Here is a 27,781-nt window from a genome sequence, read left to right on the forward strand (position 1 = left end):
ATTTTATCGCGTAATTGGATAAACGACATTAAAATGTAAACTTAATAGTTTAATGTTTCGGCCGTATTGCAATCGCCTTCCGTAGAGCAAGACAGGTTTTGCAGTAGGAAAGGTACCCCTATTTATTGCAGGCGATCCTTGTCAGTATGTCATATTTGTGGAACTCCATTCGTCCTCACTTATAATAGGGTACTCAAGGCGGGAGGGAGAGGGTGGGAAGTAGGTTATTCGTGGACTATTCGGCATTTCGATGATTGGTGACCGTCTGCAAATCAACACTTGGATTCTGTAGGGCATGTTTCCTTACTGCTGTGCTGTTCCTCTATAGCTGCTGAAGCTGCCGCGTCTGAGCCCGGTGAGGTTTCTGCTCCGGTAACGCTCGCAGTCTGTCGGACTAGGATAGGCGTCAGCCATGACACCGCCAGTTTGTAGCCACCCCCTCTATTTTAAGTTGTCAGGCCGCGTAACAATTTCAATCGCCTCTCGTATTTTTATTAAACATTAAACTCCTCCAGCTGTACTTCAGATTTCATATTTATTTGGCTACTAGTTTCGACGCTGCGTCAACGCCATCCTCAGGCCCGTACACTTTGATGATATCAATTGTGTGTGGCTGAGTACTAGAAGTCCGTGGTGAGATCGATACGTGCTCCACATGGATGCCCGCCGTCCATGCGGAGCACGTATTGGCCTCATCGCGTACTTCTAGTACTCAGCCACACACAACTGATATCATCAAAGTGTACGGGCCTGAGGATGGCGTTGACGCCGCGTCGAAACTAGTAGCCAAATAAATATGAAAGCTGAAGTACAGCTGGAAGAGTTTCATTTTTAATAAAAAGTATACCAGCAGATGTCCCACCATCATCCAATTTAAATATGGATGTACGAAGATCTCGTATTTTGCGTTGGCGCCGCAAGTCTTCTTCCTGGAATAAGAGTCGTGGACGCACCAACCCAAAACACCAGAGGGGACTGAAACTATTAAGTAGCCTGACAATATTAATAGAGAGGACGGCTACAAATTTGCGGGGTCCTGGCTGCCGGCTACTGACACTCAGACGGACTGCGAGCCGTCGCGGGTGGTAACCTCACTGAGCACGGTCGTGGCACCTGAACAAAGAGCTACAGAGAAACTGTCTGTGTGTTTCCGCACACACCAGGAACAAAACAAGCCCAATAGGAACCATTCACTGTTTTGCAGGCTGTCACCAGTCATCGACGAGAAGGATAGTCCTCGAATAGCCACCCATCTGTCCCTCCCTCTCGAAGTGGCTGGTCTGTAACGTTCTAGGATACATAGAGTTCCACACATATGATGTGTTAACACCGATTGCTTACAATAAATACAGACACCCTTCCTCCTGTAAAACCAGTCTTTCCCCGAGCAAGAACGTTGAAAACGGCCGAAACGTCAGTTTAATCGTGTGTATTTTAAAGCATTTTATACGACGACATAATGAAACACTCTGAAGAATTTTTATCATCTTATCATCTAAGCAGATGGCTACGTAGTTAAGTTGATAGCTGCTAATTGATTTCCTGAAATTGACTGTGATCACGATTACCTTTTGAGATTCTTGGCTGATCTTCTGTGGCTTGAACAACCCATTTCCTAAATAGTTCCTAACTGTGGCGATAAATTTCTTTTAATTAGGATGAAACCCATTCTGAAATTTTTCTCTGTGCGTTCTTTGGGTTTTTGTAGTGCTACATCTTCCTGCGACGCACATTAAACGCATGTGTGCAAGTCCCTGAAACGACTAATATTCTGTATTCAGTCATATGCCGTACACAGTGGTATACTCTGGGCTCCTCACGGTCGACAGGTATTTCTGTAGTGTTCCGTACCTCTATCGTTAAGAATGGAACCCTTATAGGATTGCTTTATTATCCTCTATCTGTTTGTCTGTCAGAGCGATTGTTGAAAATCAATTTTCTTAGTACGTGTCAAGTTGAAATTTGTGTCACACACTGAGGCCTACGGTCCCTTGGAGGGGTAAAAAATTGTAGCAATCAAACGATACGGCTATTTATGTCACATATTTTGATACTCGCAGACTCACTCAATAAAGCTTATAGGGTACTTCCCGTTGACCGATAATCACGAAATTTGGAAAGAAGTTAGGTTTTACAGTACAAGTAAAGGAAAAAATCTCGAAAGTATGCAAATATGTCGTACAAATTTTTTGCCCGTCTGTCCTTCAGTTAAGACCCCTTTTTCTCAACAACTGTAGACGTATCAAGTTACAATTTATCTTGCGCACAAAGTAATAAATAAAAACTTCTAACTCAAAGGACTCAAAACATCGGTCATTTATCCATATAAAAATGTATAGGGTACTTCCTGCTGCCCTGGAATCAAGAAAATTGGAAAGAAGAAAGGTTTCACATTAGAAGAGAAGAGAAAAGTCTGAAAATTGTTAATTTGTAATTATATTACTCGATAAAAATATTTTTTTGTCATTTCTTATCCGACTCCTAAAATTAAAATTGAAATATTCTCGAAAGTCTTGGAATTTTTAGGACCCATGTCTTGCCATTATCAGCGTCGATAACAGGCAAAAATCGTCGAATTCCGGGATGGATGAATTGTCTCTATACATAATTTTCTACGGAACACTCAGAACGCGATTCTTGCTCGCATCTGGCTATTTCTATAAGATAGCGTCACCAACATTCACTTGTGTAGCTGACAGTCCTTTGTTATGGGAGGTAAGAGATTTCAAAACACGTGCCCTTCATACATGTCTTGTTCAAGACTACGTTCTGCCTGAAAAATTCGTTTTGGATCGATGTTTGCTTATCTCAAAGCACCCAAGTTAGTAGCCTCTACAGTTTGTATACGTAATTACTGCACGCAAACGTCTGCACACTTTGCTGAGATGGGTTGGTACGTGTATTTTACACATGATAAAGAGCTAATACTCACAGCGTCAGAGACGGGCGGGAACCTTAGCTCCTAATTGTCTCCGAGAACACCTGCACTAACGTTTACTTTTCATCTACTACTATTGTTCGCCTGTACCGTCACCTATCTGCTGACACCCTGGGAATGACCTCCTCCCATTTCATGGCCCCTTTGCCGGCAGATACCGGCAGCAAAAACATTTCGCGCGGTGTCGCAAAACCTGGTGGAGGATCGCGCCGCGAGCGCCACCGTTCCCAGAATTCCGCGTTTATTGAGACTGCTGTCCAGCGCGGAATATGACGCGGAATGCGGGCGGCCAGCGCCGGGGGCCGCCGAGCCGCCGTGTCGCAGCAATCGATTTCATTTGCATACAGACGGACTCGTTAGTCAGCTCACGCGTTTGGACAGCAGAGCAAACATCATCCGAGTCCTACAAACTTGCACACTCGGGGGTGCAGTCCGTGCATTGCCCCGTAACGGCTCATTTCTGGTTACTGCCAGACCCAGTATAGCCATGTATGGAAGTGAAACATGGACGATAAATAGTCTGGACAAAAAGAGAATAGAAGCTTTCGAAATGTGGTGCTACAGAAGAATGCTGAAGATTAGATGGATAGATCGCATAACTAATGAGGAGGTATTGAACAGAATTGGGGAGAAGAGGAGTTTGTGGCACAACTTGACAAGAAGAAGGGACCGGTCGGTAGGACATGTTCTGAGGTATCAAGGGATCACAAATTTAGCATTGGAGGGCAGCGTGGAGGGTAAAAATCGTAGAGGGAGACCAAGAGATGAATAGACTAAGCAGATTCAGAAGGATTTAGGTCGCAGTAAGTACTGGGAGATGAAGAAGCTTGCACAGGATAAACTAGAATGGAGAGCTGCATCAAACTAGTCTCAGGACTGAAGAGCACAACAACAACATATCATAATGACTGTTTGATACAGTTCGCTAATAACAAAAAATATAGATGTGATTGTGACTGAAAAGTGTTTTAAAATTTTTTACAGATTTCCAACAGCACTACAAACGTGAAAACGTATGACTGTTGATTCATAGTCTGAGTGTAAATTTATCAAATGCAACCTATTTCGCATTCTTTTCCGAGCTTCTTGTAATTTTTGGGAAAACGTTTTCGGTGTAGATATCTCTAATCGGACTATTAATATTCCTTTAAAAAACTTATTCTTTTTCAATAAAGTACGGAGTGTACTGTACTAAGGATAGAAGGGTAATGATATTTTGATTTCCTGATCATTTACTCACATCTTATACATTTTAAGGGAATTTATCACGCTAAAGATGTTACTCCTAATTCATGCTGTATTATAATGCACCTTTCATTATAAACTATTTATAATCTCTCTCTCTGTTAAAATCTTCTCACGGGGTCAAGTATAACGAGCCTGTTGCTGGATTTTTAATGTGTTTATCTTTTTCTTTTTTTAACTTTTAAGTGTTACTTTTTAAGTATTTATCAGCGCAACGCAGTTTTTATGTCCATTAATATGATATAACCTGACTGCTATGCGATATTCTTGAAAGAATCTGCTACATGTAAGTTTTAATCTGGATCATTAAAATTCACAAGCTCTTATTTGGAAACAGTGTTCAGCTACACATGAATTAATCTTATTTACAGCGCTCGTATATCTTCCTCCATCGTCACTCTTACGTCCACCACTTTCACCTCCCTTTTCCTTTGTGACGCTACTGACTGCTCTGGCGGCCACTCTCCAACGGTTTAGCATCCTGAAGTCACATGCGATTCTTTTCACCGACTTGAATTACAGGCCTTCACATAATTTGCGACGAGTGCAGTATTTTTTCAAACAATTTCCTTTAATTACAAGTACTTTTTCTGATCAGATTTCTTCATAAAAATAGCACTGGATTCAGGGAGGATTATTTACCTACGCAATTATTTTAGATACTCATCAGTTAACCAAAAACATGAAGCGACGTCGATAGGTTCCGAAGACATGGTCATGCTACATCACGTATCATAGGGAATGAAGTGAAATTTGTGGGCTCTAGTAAGATTCCCTAACAATAGCAAAACAACGCACCTTTAGAAGAGCTCAGGAATGTTTATGATTTCATAGTTCTGCAAAATAGTGATTTGCCTCTCGCATTTGTTACAAACTAGAGGAAGAAATAATACTACGCTTGGTTCATTACTAATAATCTCATGCTTCCTCTTCTGTGTACTCATTATTTTGTGAGAAATATAATACTGACGTAACTTAAGGGAGGGCAGTGGTGCTTTTACTACCAACTACATAAAAGGAAAGGAAAACTTTGTTTTAATGTCCATAAATGATGAAGCCATTAGGAGCAGAGCATAAACTGATATTGAGAATGAATCAGCTGGGCGTTTTTAGAGAATCAGTTTTTAATTCATCTTGAGCGATTTAGGAAAATCGTAGGAAGCCTAAATATATGTAAGTGGATTCAGACTTCAACTGCTATCATCCCGAATAATAATTCACTATCTTTCTCTTGATAGTGTGTGTACAGATGATCCGCTGATGCTGACAAACCGCTACTGCGTGTGTGACGTGGTAGCTTTAGCTTTTCCGGGTGGCAGTTCTCGTATGTGTGAACACAGTGGCGAAACTGAGCCAGGAGTTAATGACTTGATGTTCACCGATAACGGTTCCGCACACTAAAAACCAAAGACTTCAGCGATTTTCCACATGAAGACTAGCACGTAAATGTCCCCTCTACTTACGAAGGTCGGGGTGGCCGAGCGGTTCTAGGCGGTACAGTCTGGATCTGAGCGACCGCTACAGTCGCAGGTTCGAATCCTGCCTCGGGCATGGATGTGTGTGATGTTCTTAGGTTAGTTAGGTTTAAGTAGTTCTAAGTTCTAGGGGACTGATGACCTCAGAAGTAAAGTCCCATAGTGCTAGAGCCATTTGAACCATTTCCCCTACTTATAATCAACTGACCAACTCAAATTCTTTGTCTTGCCCCCTGAGTTATTTTTGAACCAACATAACATTGATCTTGCACAGTGCTCTTTTCCTCATTGTGCTGGATTGTCAATTTGTTCCTTCTCCTAATATTTGTGGATCACAACCCTTTTGAATAGACTATATTTATGATTCAGAGTATCCACTCAATGAAGTTAGATAAATCACTTGCCAAAATCTGCGCAAAAGAAACGAATTATTAACTACGCTATAATGCTGCCAAGTGAAACTCCCTATCGCACCATCCTCAGATTTGGTGGTAAGATGCCCCAATGGAGAGCCCGTCAAAAACTGAAAACACTTTAAGATGTGAACAGGGAGAAAGTGTACCGAACTGTGAAAAAAAAGCAAAATAAAAATAGTGAACGGTCCAAGCTTAGCAAGTGCAATATCGAGGAAAAGTGAAGACTTGCGGCGTCGTGGTGAAGTGGAAGTGCAATTTCGAGGAAAACTGAAGTTCGGCGGTGGCGTGGTTAAGTGGTCAAGCAGTAGTCAAGGTGCTGGACTGAAAATTAGACGAGCCGTGCTCAGTACTCCCTTGTGACATTTATTTTTATTTCTTTTTTGGAACATCAAGAACTGTCCGTCCGTTCATTGAAATGTTTGTTCTCTTTCTGTAGTCTTGGCAGTTGACATGCTGTACTTTGTTTATAGAATACGAGTAATGTGCAATAAAACGTGATGAATAGTGAGAGAACGCGAGATACCACATAGACCTCTCACAGAAATGAAACCAACAAATAAATGGGTGTGAACTACGAGGTGGTTGTTGTAGCGGTCTTCAGTCCAGAGACGGGTTTGATGCAGTTTATTCACTCTTGGTCTGCCTCTACGATTTTTAGCCTCCACGCTTCTCTCCAATATTAAGTAGGTGAAACCTTGGTGCGTCAGTATGTGTTCTACCAACCGATCCCTTCTTCTAGTCCAATTGTGCCACAAATTCCTTTTCTCCCCAATTCTTTTCAGTACCCCCCCCCCCCCCCCCATTAGATACGTCATCTACCCATATAATTTTCATCATTCTTCTGCAGCACCACATTTAGAAAGCGTTTATCCTCTTCTTGTCTAACCTATTTGTCGTCCATGTTTCACTTCCATACATGGCTACATTCCATACAAATACTTTCAGAAAGGACTTCCTTACACTTAAATTTATACTCGATGTTAACAAAATTCTCTTCTTCAGAAACGCTTTCCTTGACCTAGCCAGTCTACATTTTATATTCTCTCGAATTCGGCCATCATCACTTGTATTGCTTCCCAAATAGTAAAACTCATCTACTACTTTAAGTGCCTCATTTTGTAATCTAATCCCCTCAGCATCAACTGATCTAATTAGACTACATTCCATTATCCTCGTCTTGCTTTGTTTGATGTTCATCTTATGTCCTCTTTTTCAAGACACCTCCATTTCATTCAACTGATCTTCGAGGTCCTTTTCTGTCTCTGACAGAATTGCAATGTCATCGGCAAGGGTCAAAAAAAATTTTTTTTTCTTCTTCATGGATTTTAATTCCTACTCCAAATTTTTCTTTTGTTTCCTTTACTGCTTGCTCCATACATAGATTGAATAACGTCGGGGAGAGGCTACAACCCTGCCTCATATTCTCAATCGCTGCTTTCCTTTCGTGCCCCTCGACTCTTACAACTGCCTTCTGGTTTCTGTACAAATTTTAAATAGCCTTTCGCTCCCTGTATTTTACTCATGCCGCCTTCAGAATTTGAAAGAGACAACTATGTTACAAGAAAGAGTTAAACAGTCAAAACTTCTAAAATTGAACGCTATTTCAAAAACGTTAAAAACAGATGTTTTGACAGAGAAGCTGTGTAATTTTGAAACTGGTTCGTTCATTTGTTGCAGCGTATGTGACAAACTATGATGTTTTCCGTGGGAGTGATCACAAAATCAACTATGATTATAGGTCCCTACCTTACACCACGCTGTTGCAAACGGACGTTACTGCACAACACAGACACAAATTTGAATAGAGCGAACAGCGGGGAAAAAAAATTGGGACCACGGAGGTTTGGAGACTGCTCGCCCACTTGGCTGTTGATCACCGTGACCACTTTCCGACCACTCCGTTCTTCTTTTACGCTGCTCTACATTGCACTTTCTGGCTTTGGGTGGTTATCTGTTTCTATTTTTTTCCGCAGTTCGGTACACCTTCTTCCTGTTTTCATGCTTCATCTGTGCTCAGTTTTTTACGGGCTGTCTACTGGGTGGTCTTACCACTAAGTCTGAGAAGGTACGATGGGGAGTTTCCCTTGTGAGTGTTGTGTGCTAGGGGCCCAAAGGATCCACGTGGTAGGGCAAAGACAAATGGGTTGCCTGCGTAGCAGACGTATGTGCCGGGACTGCACGATATTTCCTGTCCGGCGTGCAGAAAGTAAAGTAGCGAGTGAGCTGGAATTCAGCCAAAGAGCGAGTGAATCCACTTCCGGGCCGACGTTACGCCAGCTAGTATGACGAACGCCACCACCCATCTCCAGTGGCTGCTAGCCCTCAACATTCATCGCTTAGCGAATTGACAGACAACTTCTTCAAAGCGTAGCCTAACCAGATTAGGACTTTGATACAAATTGATTGTTGGTTAAATATTGTACCTAATGTCAGTGGTCTTGAGAAGAGAGATAAGTACAGTGTCTTCTTTACTCGGTAATAAACACTGTGAACTTTCACTCAGAACTATATAATATATTTTTGCACGCTCAGTACAGCACTTGACACATACACTGATAATGTAAAATATTATGACTACTGCTCATTATGTGACTAAATCCCTCTTGGTGGTGTTTTGGACACGTGACGTGGTGTGTATGATCTATAAGCTCAACCGAGGCGAATGGGGTATCATTCTAGCCACTATACGAGTCACATATGGTTAAATCCGCTGATGCAAGAGGTATTGACACAGAGCAAGTTGTAACGGCCTGGCGTCTTAGACCGCACATTTTGGTGCAAGCACTTCTCTCGCGAACATTTGTGGAACGTCGAAAGAGGGAGAAACCACGAGTAAGTGACGAATTGTTGGGCTAGGACACTTCGTCACAGGACGTCAACGCGCGCCCACTCTGTAATGCACTCTGTAAATACTGGTAGTAGTTCCTGCGCTAAAATGACATATTTTCGTTTGAGTTCCTTCTCGTTATTTAACGAATTGATATTAACAAGCGAGGCTATCAGTTACGATTAAAACAGATTTGGAGATCTCAGTGCCACGATAAACCGAGAAAACGCAGCTCTGTCTGCAGTTTCAGAGTCACACTAATGACAACTTTGTGAGCATGTGTGCATAGTAAACACTGGTAAGAGCCAAAAACGTGACTGTCAATAGCAGTGTTCATGGCAGGAAAATGCTTTTCACGGACGATTTGCACAAATCCGAGGACGATGTGGATAACTAAGACTCACAAGGAAACAGTTCAACCCGAAACATTGGAACATGCCCTGAATTTTTTTATATCGGGATAACACAACAAATGAAACACTGTCACAACTTTAGCCGCTAAGATATACTGCAATTTTTTTTAATGATGAAAATTGCAAAAATCATATCTCGCCAGGTGGTTGGTGAAATGTACACCCCTACCCCTGAAGCTGCAGAAGACAGCGAATGTGCAACATAGCTGATGCATAGCATTACTTGACTGCGCAGAGGAAACAGATAACACCGCACAACGCGATCGTAATTTGTAAAGCGAATTCAGTTTCCGTTGATAGTGTCTCTGACACAGTGTTTACAGCTCGAATCTGCAGTTCATTCAACATGTATAATAACTGGCGGTTCCCTTTGCGATTTCACTGATAAGAATCGAGATAAAACGGAATTATTTTCTTCGTCCTCTTTTTCCTACATGCTTTGTAAAACCCCAGTTCGTGTAAGCACCTTTACTTAGCCCTGAACTGGTAAGTGTTACTTCTCGTACCCTGTCCAAGCGCAAAGAACCTTTTTTGAGTGTGGTTAAGCCAGCTAAGATTGCAAACCTCAACTAGAAGAAATATGGTCATCACTAGTATTGCTCTTCCTAGATTTTCTAAAGCGAACTGGAATTCGTCAGCTAAGCTGACTGTTGATTGAATACTTAATACAATTTAGTGAAGTTAATTACTCTTCATTCTCCAAGAAAGATCAATTATTGAACTTAAGAAACATGAAATACAGAATAAATGGGACTGATGATACTTAATAAATAGGCGGGATGATTTATTTCTAAGTTCACACGTAAATCGGGAGTACATATACGGTTTACACGCTGGTGCCTGCTCACTGCTAGCGTGAAGGGCGACTAACATTTATTAAAGTCCAATCGGCATAAAGAAACGGAAATTAGGACATGTTCACATACTTTCATACAACAGGACAATTACTACAATTTAATACATAATCATGAGCACAAGTCATGGTGGCTCTTGTCTCAGTAAGTCTGCGCGCCTAGGAAAGTGGCACAAGGACATAAAATTGGGTGCGATCAGTTAATCATGAGGAAAGCACTTTAGTTAAATCAAATCTTCCCCCGACTTATTGAACGGTATCACGCTCTCATACGCTACAGAACACGAGGGAAACACGTAAAGCGTTCCACGGGTGAGGGAAGATAATACCCGTACAAGAATTCATTCACACCACACTCACACCTAATCAAGGTAACTACTAATACATCAATCCCGCCTAACGCCAACTAATCCTTTCTGCCACTCTGCCTAGTACTGGTAAGTTTCGTTCGGTGGGGTAGCTCTAAAGTAATTCTTCTTGAGGAACGAATCTCTACTATTCGAGGTTTGAATAATAAATCTTAAGTTGATCTGAAGTGACTTAAATATTCCCCTATGGATTTACATTATGCTTAATCGCTCCTAACACAGTACTCTAAGCAGTATAACATAAGTACCAGCCTCAGGACGGACAACGACGACTGCCCACGCTCCCGTTCTGACCCAAAACCGACGCTACCCCCACCCAATGCCGGAACCTGTCAGAGGCACAGCTTCCTCCATCAACCTTACAATAACACCTGAAGCTTGAAAGGGGTAGACATCTCTATCCAGAACGGAGAGACTGAGAGACTGTGCCGCGCGGGATTAGCCGAGCGGTTTTGGGCGCTGCAGTCGTGGACTGTGCGGCTGATCCGGCGGAGGTTCGAGTCCTCCCTCGGGCATGGGTGTGTGCGTTTGTCCTTAGGATAATTTAGGTTAAGTAGTGTGTAAGATTAGGGACTGATGACCTTAGCAGTTAAGTCCTATAAGATTTCATACTCATTTGAACATTTTTTTGAGAGACTGTAAGTTGACCATCTTGCACCAGAGCAGAAGACAATGAATTTTCCGTCTGCTCTGGGCAGACGACTCTGTATCCACAACCTCTACTAATTACGACTACCAATAACTTCAAAACACACAATAAACTAATCATTCATTCGCAAGCCGTATATACGCACTAACATTCAAAGAGGAGGGAACATATATATATACAGAATTTAATTATGACATGAAATTTCAACTTGATCATTGGGTAACGTTCACAAACGGCAACATACATTGGCGTTAAACATGTACAATCTCATCTAATGCGTCTTGCTCAGCCTACTCGAGAAAGTGCGAAAACATTCAGTGAAATAAGACATGGCAGGTGTCCGTGACACACTGTCAGTGGCAATAGCTTTTGTCGTTTCAACTTGCTAATAGCATCTGTTTTGTGCGGTTCCAGAGTTGTACAGTAATGTGGAATCCAACTAATGTTTTCAAAATTGCGAAGATGACATATGAAGAACATGGTATACAGTCGAAATCAGTTACTTCTCTTGTGTTATTTAGTAGGTAATTTTTTGGACAGTCATTCGAATTATGTCAATATTTCGTTGGAAATTGTGTAAACGTTACAAGAAACAAGAAATAACTCTTACAATTCCATGCATTTTGGTTGAAATGATGATTACTGTGCTAATTAAAGTCCAGAAAAATACAGTACCTTCCTAGTCCAAAGAAAACATTACAGTATTAGATCTCAGTGACAAAAAAGGCTGTAAATTGTTTGGTTGAATGAGGAGGCAGAAAATGCTTATATTTATGTTTTATGCGAAGCCGGTTTCAATTTGGAAAATCTGAACTTGAATTGTATAAATGAGAGAAAGAATCAGACATTCTACGAAATAAATGCCAAAATTAAACACACAAAAGTGTGAAAAAACTATTCTAATGATTTATAACTGCTTGTGAGAGTAAATGAACCATTACCGAGAGAGATTTACGAGACCAGGTCCTCTGAAATGCAAGTGAGATGAGCATTTGATTTCCATGCATCCTCGACCTACTTAAACAGATCCAGTGAATTATACGCAAAAGGAAGTCGCAAAGTTACGACATTTACTTCAAGTAAAGAGTACTTGTCATTAATTGGTAGTATAGAGGAATTTGCGCCTGATGTCAAAGGAATCTTTTTGTTATCCCTAAAACGCTGTGTATAAATCCAATAAGTCAATTTCGAAGCAAAAACTGCGTGCAAAACGCACTATATCATTTCGAGTTAAAATGACAAAGTAGCTTTGCAGTCGACAAATGCTGTGATACATTCGTATACAACAATGCCACAGATAAGTATCTGTAGATTACTGTTTCCGCAGCTTTATATTTTTCTTCGGGAATCTCAATGCAAATTAAGGCCAAAAATTTAAGAAGCGATTGTTTAGTTGCAAAAATCTTGCAACCGGTATAACAAAATCTGCAAAAACGGGAGGGAATAAGTGTTAATATTACATCCGAACGTTTTCTTACCAATTGGAGAGAATAATTCATTGCTTTTGGTGGACACTTGGCCAGGACAGAACAACATCTCTGTCTGTAGGAGGACGCCGAAAAGCCTGTTAATATAATTCGGAGGCCGGCCGGAGTGGCCGTGCGGTTCTAGGCGCTACAGTCTGGAGCCGAGCGACCGCTACGGTTGCAGGTTCGAATCCTGCCTCGGGCGTGGATGTGTGTGATGTCCTTAGGTTAGTTTGGTTTAATTAGTTCTAAGTTCTAGGCGACTGATGACCTCAGAAGTTGAGTCGCATAGTGCTCAGAGCCATTTGAACCTTTTTATAATTCGGATACCTTTCCTCCAGGAGCTAAAACTGTGATTTAGCCTCTCGATAATCAACAGTGTGAAGCATTTTCCAGATAATTGTCGGACAGTATAACACATGACATGCCTTCGTCAATTCAGATTTATCAACCGAACAGTAATGTTAAACCTCCGATATTTTTGCATCGTTAGTTTACATCATCACCTTTTACGCAGCACAATTTGCAAAACAATAGTCCCGACCATTTCTCCCTCTATCCGTATTTTGTCTGAATATAACTAGAAATTATTGCGAAGTGCTTGATGTATGGAAAATGTTAATTTTCGTTATCCAATAGACACATCGCATTTTTGTGACGACTACAGAGAATAAACAAGAAACTGTTTCATTGTTAGTAAAATATACATTACTGAAAAATTATCATAAAAACTGTGCTACAGTAATTGTTATAAAATATTTCATGTCAACAGATTAAAGTACCGATTGACTGAAGTTGTCTGTACTGTAACGTCATACACTGTCTTGATGTTCGTTCCTCTACGAGACACTTGCCTAACAATTACATCGAAACAGATTTGTTGTAAATGTAAACTGCAAGTTATTCCCAAGCTTAATAATCTGATTCATTTCTGGTATAGCTTAAATGCATAAAATTCACGTGTGTGTACTTTGGACTTCGCGCTATAGGTCACGGGTGCGTCTGCTTATTCGCCGATTCGCGCGATAGGCAGGAAGGGCTGTACAAACCACTGTTACAAGCTTCTCTTCGTACGGCAAAAATGAGCAATTTTCATATATTTTAAATGACATTTGCAGTGCACCTTAGCAGCTAAAAATTTCCAAGTGAATTTTTCTTCGGTGGCTCCTTCCCGCACGACAAATTTCAGGGTAAGTTTCGACGTGTCGGACTGGAGCATTTCCTAGTCACATAAAAAGAACCTGACTACGTTCCTGAACGCAAATGCTCTTCAAAACTTGTTGCACGTATAGTAAATCGGAATAATTACTTAAGCAAGTAAATACTGTTAAGTTGCGTCCCTTATCATAATTTACGTATATTTTACGCGGCAGTATGATGGTAGTTATGTTAAGCATCATCCTTAACACTCTCTACGTCCTGAGAGTGAGGCGACAATGAAATTAGATTTATGTTGTCCATTAATTTTAGCGAAAATTGCTAAAATTGGTAATGGAAATCTTATTATCATAAACTGAAACGATTCGGACCTTCTAAATTTGTGTTTCTGAGAGGTTTCACAGTAATGTTTCATTATCTTGCTCTACAATTAAACTGTGATAAGTCAATGCTAGTTCGTGTTAAGTGCACTCAGTCTGAAAGTACACAACTTTAAGTACGTATTGATGTGCTTTTAAAAATAAAATGTTGAATAAAATTTACGAATTAAAAATATGCCGTTACTTTAGAAATATTTGAAATAATGGCTAACCTGAATAAAAAAATTACAATGGATGCAATTCACAAATGTTATTTATCAAATTTTATTGCCCCTTTACTGCGAATTTTCTCAAAACCAACAACTTTTTTCTTAGCATTTTTTACAGCTGTCTCCATTTCAGGTGTTGTTGTTGTTGTTGTTGTTGTAGTCTTCAGTCTAGAGACTGGTTTGATGCAGCTCTCCATGCTAATCTATCCTGTGCAAGGCTTCTTCATCTCTGAGTAACTACTGCGACCTACATCCTTCTGAAACTGCATAGTGTATTGATCTCTTGGTCTACCTCAACCATTTTTACCCTCTACGATTCCCTCCAACAATAAATTTGTGAACTCTTGATGCCTCAGAATGTGTCCACCCAACAGGCCCCTTCTTTTAATCGGGTTGCGCCACAATCTCCTCTTCTCCCCAATTCTATTCAATACCACCTCATTACTTGCGTGACTACCCATATAATTTTCAGCATTCTTCTGTAGCACCACATTCGAAAGCTTTTATTCTCTCCTTGTCTAAACTATTTATCGTCCATGTTTCACTCCCCTCCACACAAATATTTTCAGAAAAACCTTCCTGACACTTAAATCTATACTAGATGTTAACAAACTTCTCTTCTTAAGAAGCGCTTTCCTTGCCATAACCAGTCTACATTTTATATCCTCTCTACTTCGACCATCATGAGTTATTTTGCTCCACATATAGAAAAACTCATCTACTACTTTAAGTGTCTCATTTCATAATCTAATTCCCTCAGCAACACCTGTCTTAATTCGACAACATTCCATTATCCTCGTTTTGCTTCTGTTGATCATCTTGTAGCCTCCTTTCAAGATGCTGTTCATTCCGTTCAACTAATCTTCCAAGTCCTTTGCTGTCTCTGACAGAATTACAGTGCTATCGGCAAAGCTCAAAGTTTTTATTTCTTCTCCATGGTTTTTAATTCCTGCTCCAAATTTTTTTTTTGTTTCCTTTATTGATTGCTCAATATACAGATTGAATAACGCCGGGGATAGGCTACGACCCTGTCTCACTCCCTTCTCAACCACTTCTTCCCTTTCATACCCCTCTGTTCTTACAACTGCCATCTGGCTTCTCTATCAACTGTAAATAACTTCAGAATTATAAAGAGAGTATTCCAGTCAACATTGTCAAAATCTTTCTCCAAGTCGACAAATGCTAGAAACGTAGATTTGCCTTTCCTTAATTTATCTTCAAAGATAAGTCGTAGGGTCAGTATTTCCTCGCTTGTTCCAACATTTCAACGGAATATAAACTGATCTTCCCCGAGTTCGGCTTCTACCAGTTTTTCCATTCGTATGTAAAGTATTCGTGTTAGTGTTTTGCAGCCCTGACTTTTTAAACTGATAACTCAGTAACATTCACACCATTCGATACATGATTTCTTTGGGAGTGGAATTATTATACTCTTCTTGAAGTCTGAGGGTATTTTGCCTGTCTCATACATCTTGCTCACTAGATGGTAGAGTTTCGTCATGGTTGGCTCTCCCAAGGCTATCAGTAGCTCTAATGGAATGTTGTCTATTCCCAGGGCCTTTTTTTTTTTAAAAAAAATTACGTCTTTTAGTGCTCTGTCAGATTCTTCGCGCAGTATCATACCTCCCATTTTATCTACATCGGGGGAGCTCTTCCATTTCCATAATATTGCCTTTGTATAGACCCTCTATATACTCCTTCCACCTTTCTGCTTTCCCGTCTTTGCTTAGGGCTGATTTTCCATCTGAGCTTTTGATACTCATGCAGGTGGTTCTCTTTTCTCTCAAGGTCTCTTTAATTTTCCTGTAGGCAGTGTCTAACCTACCACTTGTGATATGCGCCTCTACATCCTTACATTTGTCATCTAGCCATCCGTGCTTAGCCATTTTGCACTTTCTGTCAATCTCATTTTTAAGACGTTTGTATTCCTTTATGCCTGCTTCAGTTACTGCATTTTTGTATTTTCTCGTTTCATCAATTATTTCATTACCTCCTCCGTTACCCAAGGATTTCTATTAGCCGTCATGATCCTCTGTGGCCTTCACTATTTCGTCTCTCAAAGCAGTCCATTATTCTTCTATTGTATTTCTCTCCACTGTATTTGTCAACCGTTCCCTAATGCTCTCTATGAAACTATCGACAACATTTTAGCTAACAATAAGAGTTTAGAATGCAAAGCAAAAATACGATCTCTACTTTATAGGAACCGGTGGTCTTACAGTAGACGATCACTAAAGCCCACAATAAGCAAAGGAATTTAAGCAGACGGCGAGGTGAGTTTCACTTTCCGCTAAATAAATCGTATGTAAGAAGGGCTCAGAAGTTGTATTATAACACTGATTTACTCAGATATCGTAGTGTAGCACTAATTTCCCATGTATTTTACGTTTGCTTGATTGTTAACGCTCGCAAGTTACGCTCTGCGCGAAATTCTAGCAGGCGGCTTCCTCTTTTATTCCTTACCCCCAGTCCATATTCACTTACTACTTTTCCTTCTCTTCCTTTCCCTAATATCGAATTCCAGTTCCCCATGACCATTTAATTTTCATTTCCCTCAACTATCTGAATAATTTCTTTAATCGCATCATACATTTCTTCAATCTCTCCATCATTTGAGAAGCCAGTTGGCATATGAACTTGTACTACTGTGGTAGGCGTGGGCTTCGTGTCTATCTTGGCTACAATAATACGTTCACTATGCTGTTCGTAGTAGCTTATTCCGCTCTTGTAATTTTTAATCCTTATTAAACCTGCTCCTGCATTACCCCTTTTTGATTTTTTATTTATAACCTTGTATTCAGCTGAGCAGAACTCTTGTTCCTCCTGCCACTGAACTTCATTAATTCCCACTACATCTAGCTATCACTTCAGGTATAGAATACTACATTCAACAAAGACGTGTAGATTTAATAATTATGTCGCATTTTGGGCGAAACTGCACAAAGAAGAAGCAAAGGAACATTAGGATGTAATGTGGCATACCTCAGGCAGACGCAGACAATCGGACTGAACAAAGATGGGGCGGTAGATCTCTTGTGTCCAAGAAAGCAGCTCAGCATCCGTTCGAACTGACTCAGTGAACCACAGGAAACCGTAACCTGTATGATCCTTCGCACCCTGAAACTTCTGTATTCTCGAATACGACTACAGTGTCTCCAAATCGCTCGTAGGTAAAGGGGAGATCTGAGGAACAATTTACTCCTCGTCAATCTATCAACAAACACACAACACAAACACAGACACACACGCACAAACGCATAAATTTTATTAGACACAAAATAGAGGCTGAAACTACACCGACATGAGGCGTCATTTACACTTGACTATGCTCCTGAGATTTGGTAGAGCGTAAGGACTCTACAGCGTTTGTACGCAGTGTGTAGTGCCCATAAGCCAGTCATCTGTTTTGGGTGAAAGGGGGTAGACCGAACTTCTAAAATACTTTCCTCTGGCTAGACACAGTCGATATTAAGGTTTTCTCTTCGAAAATCACTCTGTCAGTTTGCTGTTGTGAGTAGTACAAAGATACAGCACACCTGGTTAGTAGACACTGTTAGTTCGGTTAAATCCCTTCGTTCCAGGGCCGACGAACTCATTAATACGACGCCTAGCGCCGCAAGAAATCATCAGTTAAAATATTGTCTCTAAGTGTTTTCTAGTCTCTTATATTATTGGTATACTGCAAAGAAATGTTATGTAAGGTCAGATACAGGAGCAGATAATAGTCGAATACTAACAGATTTCGTTTCATTTTGCAGCATCCTGTACGCTGACATCGTCGGCTTCACCGCCATCTCCTCCACCTATTCCGCGACAGAGCTGGTGAAAATACTCAACGAGTTGTTTGCACGCTTCGACCGGCTTTCGGAGGTGAGTAGCAAGCACTAACACCCTCTCTTTAAATGATTTCTGGGAATGTGAATAATAAACATTTTCGGAAACAATTTACAGTATTTTCTCACAGTGAAAAATCCTACAATTAAACTCTGGTTATACGTAGTTGAGCCACATCAATGGAGAACTACACACCTCATTAATGTGATACATATGACATTGGAGAGTTGAGAGTATAGAAGGACTTATTACTGTTCCCACTGCTGCTGCATGTAAAAGATGCAGTTATCTGATTTTCTGGAAGCAATGAGTATTTACCTTTAATTCGAAGACATGACGGCGAGTTGTCGTGCGTGGAGTGTGACGCAGTGGCTAGCTTCGCCACCTGCAGTCCTGCGTGTCGCCAGTTCAATTCTGACCACGAACAGATATTTTTAAGTAGTACTTCCCCTTTCTAGTAGGTTCATGAAATAACTTATGTTTGTGATTTTTATAAATTCTCGAATATTCAATATATGTAAAAATACTATCTGGAATATTATTATTTTTATATATAAATAGTTGCACGCCCTGTCAAGGAAGTCAGTTCTGATCTGGCTGTACGTTTCTTTTCGTAATAAACGTGCTTTCTGTGCAAAGTGTTGTATTTCATTGACGACCCTGATTTAGGATTTGGACTCGATCGTGGTCTTGACAAGATAACATCACAGTCGCTCCAATTAAGCTACATAAAAGCCGGCTGTATAATAGCGTGACCTACACAGGCAGGAACCAGAATACAAGCAGTACATCTTTCGAAAGTTCCATACATTCAGGAGACCAATGGATTCCAAGCTAGCAGTAAGTCAGCTGCACACTAGGCCGCCTCCAGTTTTTTCCCAGGCCGCCGTTCAGGACCCGACGAAGTGGCTGAGGGGATTCGACAGAGTCACGAAAGACAACAATTGGGATATGACGTATATTTTACTTGGACGGCACAGCCCAGCAATGGTTGAAATACAACGAAGAGAAGCTCAATAGCTGCGACAAATCCAAGACAACATTGACAAAAACATTTGGTGACGATCAACAAGAGAATCTGAATAAGACAGAATCCGATAAAATATCACATTTGACGAAAACCGTCGCACAAAGTACGTCCCGAAGTCTTTTGGTGAAGGGTCTCACAACAACAGAAGAATGCATTAAGTGGTGGAAAAGAGTTGGCTGTACTTGTGGAAGATCACATGACCTCGCCAGTCTCATACACCAGGCTGTAAGACAGCACAATGTCAGTCGTATCTTGTATCTTCGGCATGTAAACATATTCTGAAGCATAATTGGTCAATAAGACCATAAACATATTTTTCCGACGATGATGTCTCAAAGGCAGAGGAGGTTTGTTTTAACATTTTAGCTTGCACTTGAGAATGGCTATTAAGCCGAAATCATGATTACGTGAAATAAATACAGTCAAACTGGAATTTCTTTTAAAGAAGCAAAAATCAGTAGCAGAGAATGTTAAAGGTTTATGGACCCTCGACACTTGTCTCAACCAGAAGTAATACATGCCATGAAGAATGGACTCGGCCAACTCGGACTTAAATCATAGCCGTCAAGCGACAACCGAGCATCCGACCGACGTAGGTACCACCAACTCTCAATTATGGAGCCCCGCAGAAGAGAATGGAGGACAATATTCTTATCTGCTTTCACTGTGAACACACTGCGAACGTTGTCCGCTACTGCAGAGAAAAAAGAAGAGTATTCGGCGACTATTATGCAGCACGATTTCAGCCATCACAACACCCCTAATCATACCAGTCAAATATAGACCATTTAGTAACTATTGCTCTTTGGTATATGCTAAAATATCTACATGACATTCGATTATTGTTGGGTGCAAATATATTTCTTAAAATTAAAAGCAAAACGATGAAGGAACACAAACTGTACCAAGAAAAATATATAGAGTTCATGAAAAACTTTGCTTTAAGTAAATACAGACATTTTCTTGGTCTTGTAATTACTATAACGACACTCCTAGTGAATTTAATCCTGAAACAGGCAATTACGATGTTAGAGGTCTATGGTAACGAAAATAAGATGTTATATCTGATACATACAATGATACTGCAGTGCACCATAAGCAGGTCATTCAGATTTACCGTAGATATTCCACTATGTTTATCCGTAATGATAAGCGCAGCTGTCATAACCACCCCCTTGCTAGAGGCAATAGAGGCAGGTGTACATATGACTTCTCCTGCCACTTGCGACACTCTGGGATGAGTTGTTGCTCCTAACCGCCACCACTCTATGGATGACTGTACCTCATCTGGATTTCACATCAATAGATACATGGAACTTTTCTTGACACTTTCCTGCTCCTCTGCCTAAGATGCAAAGACACACTCTTTGCAGGTTTTGAAGTCGTCGATGTTGAGGCTTTGTACGACACTCTGCAGATAGTACAGCATGCCGGTATGGAGAACAAATACATTATATTGCGTGCCTGCCAAAAAATTTGGTACATTGTTCGCACGGATTTGCATCTTTACATTACTATAGGACTAAACATTGAGGCCGTCAGTACTAATAATATATTTACTCAGCAAAGCTGCATAACATCGAGTTTACCTTGAACTGGATCACGTCTGGATCGTTTTGCGGCATAAAATTCCTCTATCTGTTATCAAGCGTTGCTTTAGATGAGGCACCTGTCGTACTAGAAATAATACAAGCAAATGCACTGGCTTCATTTCCATTTTCTCGCTTAAGGGATTTCAAGCGCTTGCTTACAGCAGTTCCTTTAAAATACTGTGCTACACCGTCTGCTTTAAATACCATCTCTTATCCAGTTCTAAGTGCTTAAAATAATTAACCGAAATCAGAATTTTATTTTTGTCAGCACAATGATTCTGTACATGGTACACCAGCGGCACAAGCAACTGCGGCGTCGGACTATTGTCAACTTCCGTAGCCTCAGTAGCGTCTTGGAATACTTCGAGAAACTGATAATATCGTTTCATAAACAAGTTTATTTTCCCAAATTCACAAAACCTTCAGAAATTTGTTAATAGGCATGAAGACGAGTCTCACTGTGCTGCTTTACGGTAAACTGCAACCAAGAATATTTCACATGGGCACGCCTTTTTAAGCAAGTTAAGGCATATCTCGTCGATTTCAACGACGCGTTAACCTTAGGACAATATCCCTGCAATTACACACATCTAAAAAAGTTCCGAGCGTTCCGGAACCTGTACAGAAAAATGGAACAGATAACAGCATAAACATCACTTCCACCCTTTTTATTGCCCATGAAAACCACACATTGCATGTTGTACCATCATACAGCGAGACCTTCAGAGGTGGTGGTCGAGATTGAGGTACACACCGGTACCTCTAATACCACAGTAGCACGTCCTCTTGCGTTAATGCATGCCTGTATTCATCGTGGCATACTGTCCACAAGTTTATTAAGGCACTGTTGGTCCAGATTGTTCCACTCCTCAAAGGCGATTCGGCCTGGTTGGTTCAAATGGCTCTGAGCACTATGCATGCGACTTAACTTCCGAGATCGCCTAGAACTTAAAACTACTTAAACTTAACTAACCTAAGGACATCACACACATCCATTCCCGAGGCAGGATTCGAACCTGCGACCGTAGCGGTCACTCGGCTCCAAACTGTAGCGCCTAGAACCGCACGGCCACTCCGGCCGGCGATTCTGCCTGGGTTTAGTGACATCTCTGAAGAGTCAAAGGCCCGCAGCTCGTGGTCGTGCGGTAGCGTTCTCGCTTCCCACGCCCGGGTTCCCGGGTTCGATTCCCGGCGGGGTCAGGGATTTTCTCTGCCTCGTGATGGCCGGGTGTTATGTGATGTCCTTAGGTTAGTTAGGTTTAAGTAGTTCTAAGTTCTAGGGGACTGATGACCATAGATGTTAAGTCCCATAGTGCTCAGAGCCATTTGAACCATTTTGAAGAGTCAAAGGGACTGTGTCTGTGATACAATATCCACAGTCAACGTCTGTCTTCAGGAGTTCTGGGAACCAGGGTGATGCTAAACTTTTTTGCTGTGCTTATTTATCCTCAAGAGTGTGGCGAAGTACTGTACTAATGGGAGTGATTGTTGTGCGGAAGGAACACATGTTCAGTTCTCGAGTGCTTTTTTACATTTGTCGCCTTATCTGTAACGAACGTAACCTGCCGCAAATGGCTTGTAAATATCTCTAACTTGGTCGTGTTATAGTTTCAGTTTTCTGCTATATATTTGTAGCACTTTTATCCACATCAGTTGGGAAATCTGCAGAAAACTGGACCCGATTTTTCCACTGGAACTCCCGCCGAGATTTAGTGCATAGTAAAAGTCAAATAAGAGGGGCGCGTCTTTCCACTTGTAAGTTGTACGCGCACGCACCATCTTCCATATCTTGCATCACTTGGGGGACCATAGCCAAAATGCAATCGTCTGCTATTTCATTTTCATTGCGTAAAATTGCTGATGGGTGAAGAAGCACCTTTCTTGAACTTGCAGTGTGGTACTATGCTCCTGTTTCTGGCAGTATTGTGCAAGATGTAGAAAGCGTTCTCCTGCAACTATGTTAAACGGCCGCAGATCTCCTGCACCCATAGTTTCACACTTCTCCATGACTATGGATTCAGCTGAAGCCGGAAGATAGCCACTACTTTGCAGATATTCAAGTGTTCCAACAGCATTCTGGTACTGTCACCCAGGAAATTTAATATCTCACGACAGCCTCTATATTCTGCAAAACTAACAATTTTTTATTCTCTTCAACGTATGTAAAATGTTACCATACCAAGCTTTCACCTGTTTCCTTCAGACGAGTGTAGGTTTTTTCAGGGAAAAGTTCTTTTCTCTCCAGCACACGTTCTAATTCTTGGACCTTGGGAGGACCTTTGCCGTTCGATACGTATTTCTGACAATATTATTATTATTTATTTATTTATTGTTGGCGAATTTTCCCTAAAAGGAAATCGTTAAGCTTATGACTTTGAAGGCTTGTTCTTCTTGTCCTTCCAGTACTCCTTCATTCTCTTGGAGAGGGCCTCTTTTCTCTCCTCATACCATTCTTGTTTGGTCCGCTGTTTTAGCGCTTCTCACTTTACTTCCCAATTGTCTATGTGTTTTCGGAAGGTGCTTCTGTCTGTGGTGTTTGTGGTTATTATTATTATTATTATACAATTACCTAAACGGTATCAAGAAAACCAAAACAGTTGCGAGTTGCTTACACTCTTGTCATTTCAGTGTTTTGCACTGAACTGTCTGCATAGGGCTGCATTAGCCGGCTACACACGAGAGGATGTTAGTGACTGGCCTCAGTTGGTTCCGACACCTGCAGTCTACTCCTGTTTATTAATGGAGACACGACCTGGAGGCCGTTAGCTGTAGTTCCCGAAACAACAGATACGTCCTCATTAGCTGGGTGCACATAAAGCGGATTTCGCAGTGACGGACCAGGCCACCTTCAGAACGCCCTTGAGTTTTCCCAGGGTGTCCACGTGACACCAAATTCTTGTTGCTTCCAGTACATTGAAGAAGTAGGCAACTAACAACATCGGGTAACTTATTAAATTGTAACGCAAAAGATCAAGTTTGTGGGAAATAACGCTGGAAGATTACAAGAAGGAGTATATAAAAAGTAGGTTGTAGGAAGAGATTGTTGAAACATTTCTAGACAATATTCCTACTGTGGACCAAAGTGTAATAAGAACTCAGCTACAAAATTTGACATCATGTTTCACAAAAGAGCTCAGAAATGTGGATGCTTTAGAAAGAAGTGGAAAAAGAGAAGGATTATACGTGGAAACCAATAAAGAGTTGCTGTACTATGTTCATTAATGCGTTAACCATTACTGTGTTACATCCATTATTATTCAGTGTGATTTATTTTTCTTTGTAAAGGATCAAGAACGCCCTATTCCTAGCGTACCAAACCTTCTCGATTCTCAAAACTGCAGACGATTCAGAAAGCAAGTCCACACGTGTGTGGCCAGTCATTTCCGCCTTTCCAGTGCTGTCTGTTTCCCTGTTGCACCGAGTCCTGTAACATCCGTGCTCGGCCGGTTACCCGAACCAGTCGCCGTCTTTGACCGCGCATCGCGGCTGCGCATTGTATCCCAGGTACAGCTGAGCTCGACTGCCCGCGGTGCGTGAAGCAGAGCGGAACGGCCGGCCGCAGGCGTGCTGAGACAGGTAAATGTGGCGTGATGCACGGCGTAATATCGTGTAGGACCCTCGCGAGCGTGTAGAAGTGCCCGAAACACGACGTGGCATAGAGTCGACTAATGTCTGAAGTAATGCTGGACCATGATCTTTTGCGTTACAATTTAGTAAGTTACCCGATGTGGTTAGTTGCCTACTTCTTTATGTACTGGAAGCAACAAGAATTTGGTGTCACGTGGACACCCTGGGAAAACTCAAGGGCGTTCTGAAGGTGGCCTGGTCCGTCACTGCGAAATCCGCTTTATGTGCACCCAGCTAATGAGGACGTATCTGTTGTTTCGGGAACTACAGCTAACGGCCTCCAGGTCGTGTCTCCATTAATACCATGGATCTTGCAGGGCTATCCGTAAATCCGGAAGAGTACGAGGGGGTGGAGGTCTATTCTGAATAACACGTTGCAAGACATCCCAGATATGCTCAATAATGTTCATGTCTGGGGAGTTTGGTGGCCAGCGAAAGCGTTTAAACTCAGAAGAGTGTTCCTTGAGCCACTGTGTAGTAAGTTTGGACGTGTGGGGTGTCGCATTGTCCTGCTGCAATCGCTGACGTCCGTCGGAACCCACAATGGACATGAATGGATGCAGGTGGTCAGACAGAATACGTGTCACCTATCAGAGTCGTTGGTCTTGCTCTTGCAGGATCTTTTTCCGGCCGCAGCGATGTCAGAGATTTGATGTTTTACCGTATTCCTGATATTCACGGGACACTCTTGAAACGGTCGTACGGGAAAAACCCCATTTCATCGCTACCTCGGAGATGCTGTGTCCCATCGCTGGTGCGCCAACTGTAACACCACGTTCCGACTCACTTAAATCTTGATAACCTGCCATTGTAGCAACAGTAACCGAACTAACAACTGTGCCAGACACTTGTGGTCTTATATAGGTGTTGCCGAGTTCAGCGCCGTTTTCTGCCTGTTTACATATCTCTGCATTTGAATACGCACGCCAATACCAGTTAAAAAAATGGTTCAAATGGCTCTGAGCACTATGGGACTCAACTGCTGAGGTCATCAGTCCCCTAGAACTTAGAACTAGTTAAACCTAACTAACCTACGGACATCACAAACATCCATGCCCGAGGCAGGATTCGAACCTGCGACCGTAGCGGTCTTGCGGTTCCAGACTGCAGCGCCTTTAACCGCACGGCCACCTCTGCCGGCAATACCAATTATTTTGGTGCTTTGGTGTGTACCGGATGCACTGTCACCGTTTCATTTGGTCTACGCTCAAGATGACTACGTGAAACATATCACCAAGGCAGCTGGCAAGCGACTCCCATACCAACCCTAAATTCCCAGGAGAGAGATCGAGAGCGCTATAATGCCAACCACCGGCCAGTGAGATTCAGCCAGGGAGACTTTGCACGTATTTTTACACTGTACCACGGAAAAGTTTCTACAACTCTACTTTTGGCTGTACCGTATCGTTCTTCGCTTGTCGGACGTCACGTATCAAGTCGATGTTTATGACCACCAACAAGGCAAAAGCTCTGTGTCGTCATCCTTGTCTTCTGAATGAAGCCCTGCTATAGACCAGAAGTGCAGATCGACGATATCGACGGCGGGATCATCAGTAAAACTAAAGACGTCCTCGACGAGGGTGAAGATTCGGCGAGAGGGACTACTTCCGATTCTCATCATAGCGAACAGGATCAGACAGACACAACGCGAGAGCCCGTCATGCTGCCATACACAGCACCGCTGACCAGATCTAGATCCTGGGTGCTACAGTCGGCTCCAGTGACTTCTGAAACAGCGAGTCTCTGTTTCTTCAGGATAGACAGAAACGCCACGAACTGTGGTGCGTGCAGTTACGTGCAGTGATTAGCATCACTGCCTGCCGCGCTTCAGGTCGCAATTTCAGCGACCGCGAACAGTTATTTGTTATTTAGTGTTTATCATTTGTGGAAGGTTCTTGAAATATCGTATGTTAGTAATGTTCGTACATTCTGGTGTATTCAATGTTTGTCTAAAAAGCTGCACTCGCCGTCCATGAGGCCAGTTCCGTTCTGGCTGTACGTTTGTGATCGTAATAAACGGTCTACCTGTGCCAAATGTATCTCATTGACGATCTATAAGTCTTGGCTTGATTTTGATTTCGACGCGACAGTACTAATGTCCCATAAACTGTACTGGTTCCTTGCGCTCCGCATACAAAGCAAGTTGTTTGTGTGCAAGTAAATGAAGAAAATTATCAAACTAACAAATGACAGAATAAGAAGAGATATTCTTCAACTCCCTATTCAAGATGATACACATAACCAGAAGGACTGAAACTACTATGGGGAGGGACAAAGAAACTCAATTAGCGACCTGGTCCGTCTCCCACGTGCACAGGCCTACTTCGTCATGTAGCTTGCTGCTGGCCTTGCCACACAAGCGCACCTTGCCAACGGGTACGAGTTGAGTCGAGCTCTCATCCCACATTATAACCACCCTTTTCAGACACGATTGCTGATGACCAACCAATTTACTCTTCTAAGTACCCGAGCTGAGACACTGCGTAATCGCACGGTTTGCTCCGTGACACCTTATAAAAATTATTCTTCTGTAACAAAGCAAGATTGTCACACCATGCAGTCCAGGGTTGTGCCAGCCTCAGCACTGTGTCGGTTGAGCGCTACTTGTAGTCAGACTGTGGATACGCCATGGCTCCTGCTTTGAAGGTTACTGACCCTGTCACCCAAACTTCACTGTCATTAGCCGGACCTCTTCATCTTCGCATGGTCATTTGCAGTATTATCTACAATTCCCATACTTATTATCAATTCTCCCTGAAATGTTATCGGAATGTAAGCATTTTCATTAAGCACAATATTCTTAAAATTTGATATAAATCTTAAATCAGTTGATCCAGTTATGTTAATTTACATCTACATCAGTACCTTCTAATTCACACTTCAGTGCCTGCCAGAGGGTTCATACAATTCCTCTACTGTTCCATTCTCGCACAGTGTGCGGAAGTAACAAACACTTATATTTTTCCGTGCGAGCTCTGATTTCTTTTATTATATACGAATGATAATTTTCCCCGGTGTCGGTGCTTGGCAACAAAAAATTTTTGCAGTCGTAGGAGAACGTTGAAGATGGGAATTTCTTGAAAATTTCTCGCCGCAATGAAAAACGCCTTTGTTTCAATGATTTCCACTTGAACTCTCGTATCATATCGGAGACGCTCTCTCCTCTGTTTCGCGACAGTAAAAAACAATCTGTCCTGCATTGGACTTCCTCGATGTCCTCAGTAAATACTATCTGGCAAGGATTCTATTCTGCACAGCAGTACTTCAGCAGAGGCCGGACAAGAGCAGAGTAGGTAACCGC

The 27,781-nt window shown here is 41.8% G+C and overlaps 1 protein-coding gene across 1 annotated transcript in view; it reads left to right on the forward strand.

Moving 5' to 3' along the window:
• LOC124594377 (adenylate cyclase type 3) overlaps nucleotides 1-27,781 on the forward strand; it is a 686,894-nt gene that overhangs the window by 297,988 nt on the left and 361,125 nt on the right. The window contains exon 4 of the mRNA XM_047132746.1: nucleotides 18,156-18,267. Coding sequence (XP_046988702.1) covers nucleotides 18,156-18,267 — 112 coding nt within the window. The remainder of the gene's footprint in view (nucleotides 1-18,155; nucleotides 18,268-27,781) is intronic.

The sequence above is a fragment of the Schistocerca americana genome, chromosome 2 (genome assembly GCF_021461395.2).
Source record: "Schistocerca americana isolate TAMUIC-IGC-003095 chromosome 2, iqSchAmer2.1, whole genome shotgun sequence".
NCBI lineage: Eukaryota > Metazoa > Arthropoda > Insecta > Orthoptera > Acrididae > Schistocerca > Schistocerca americana.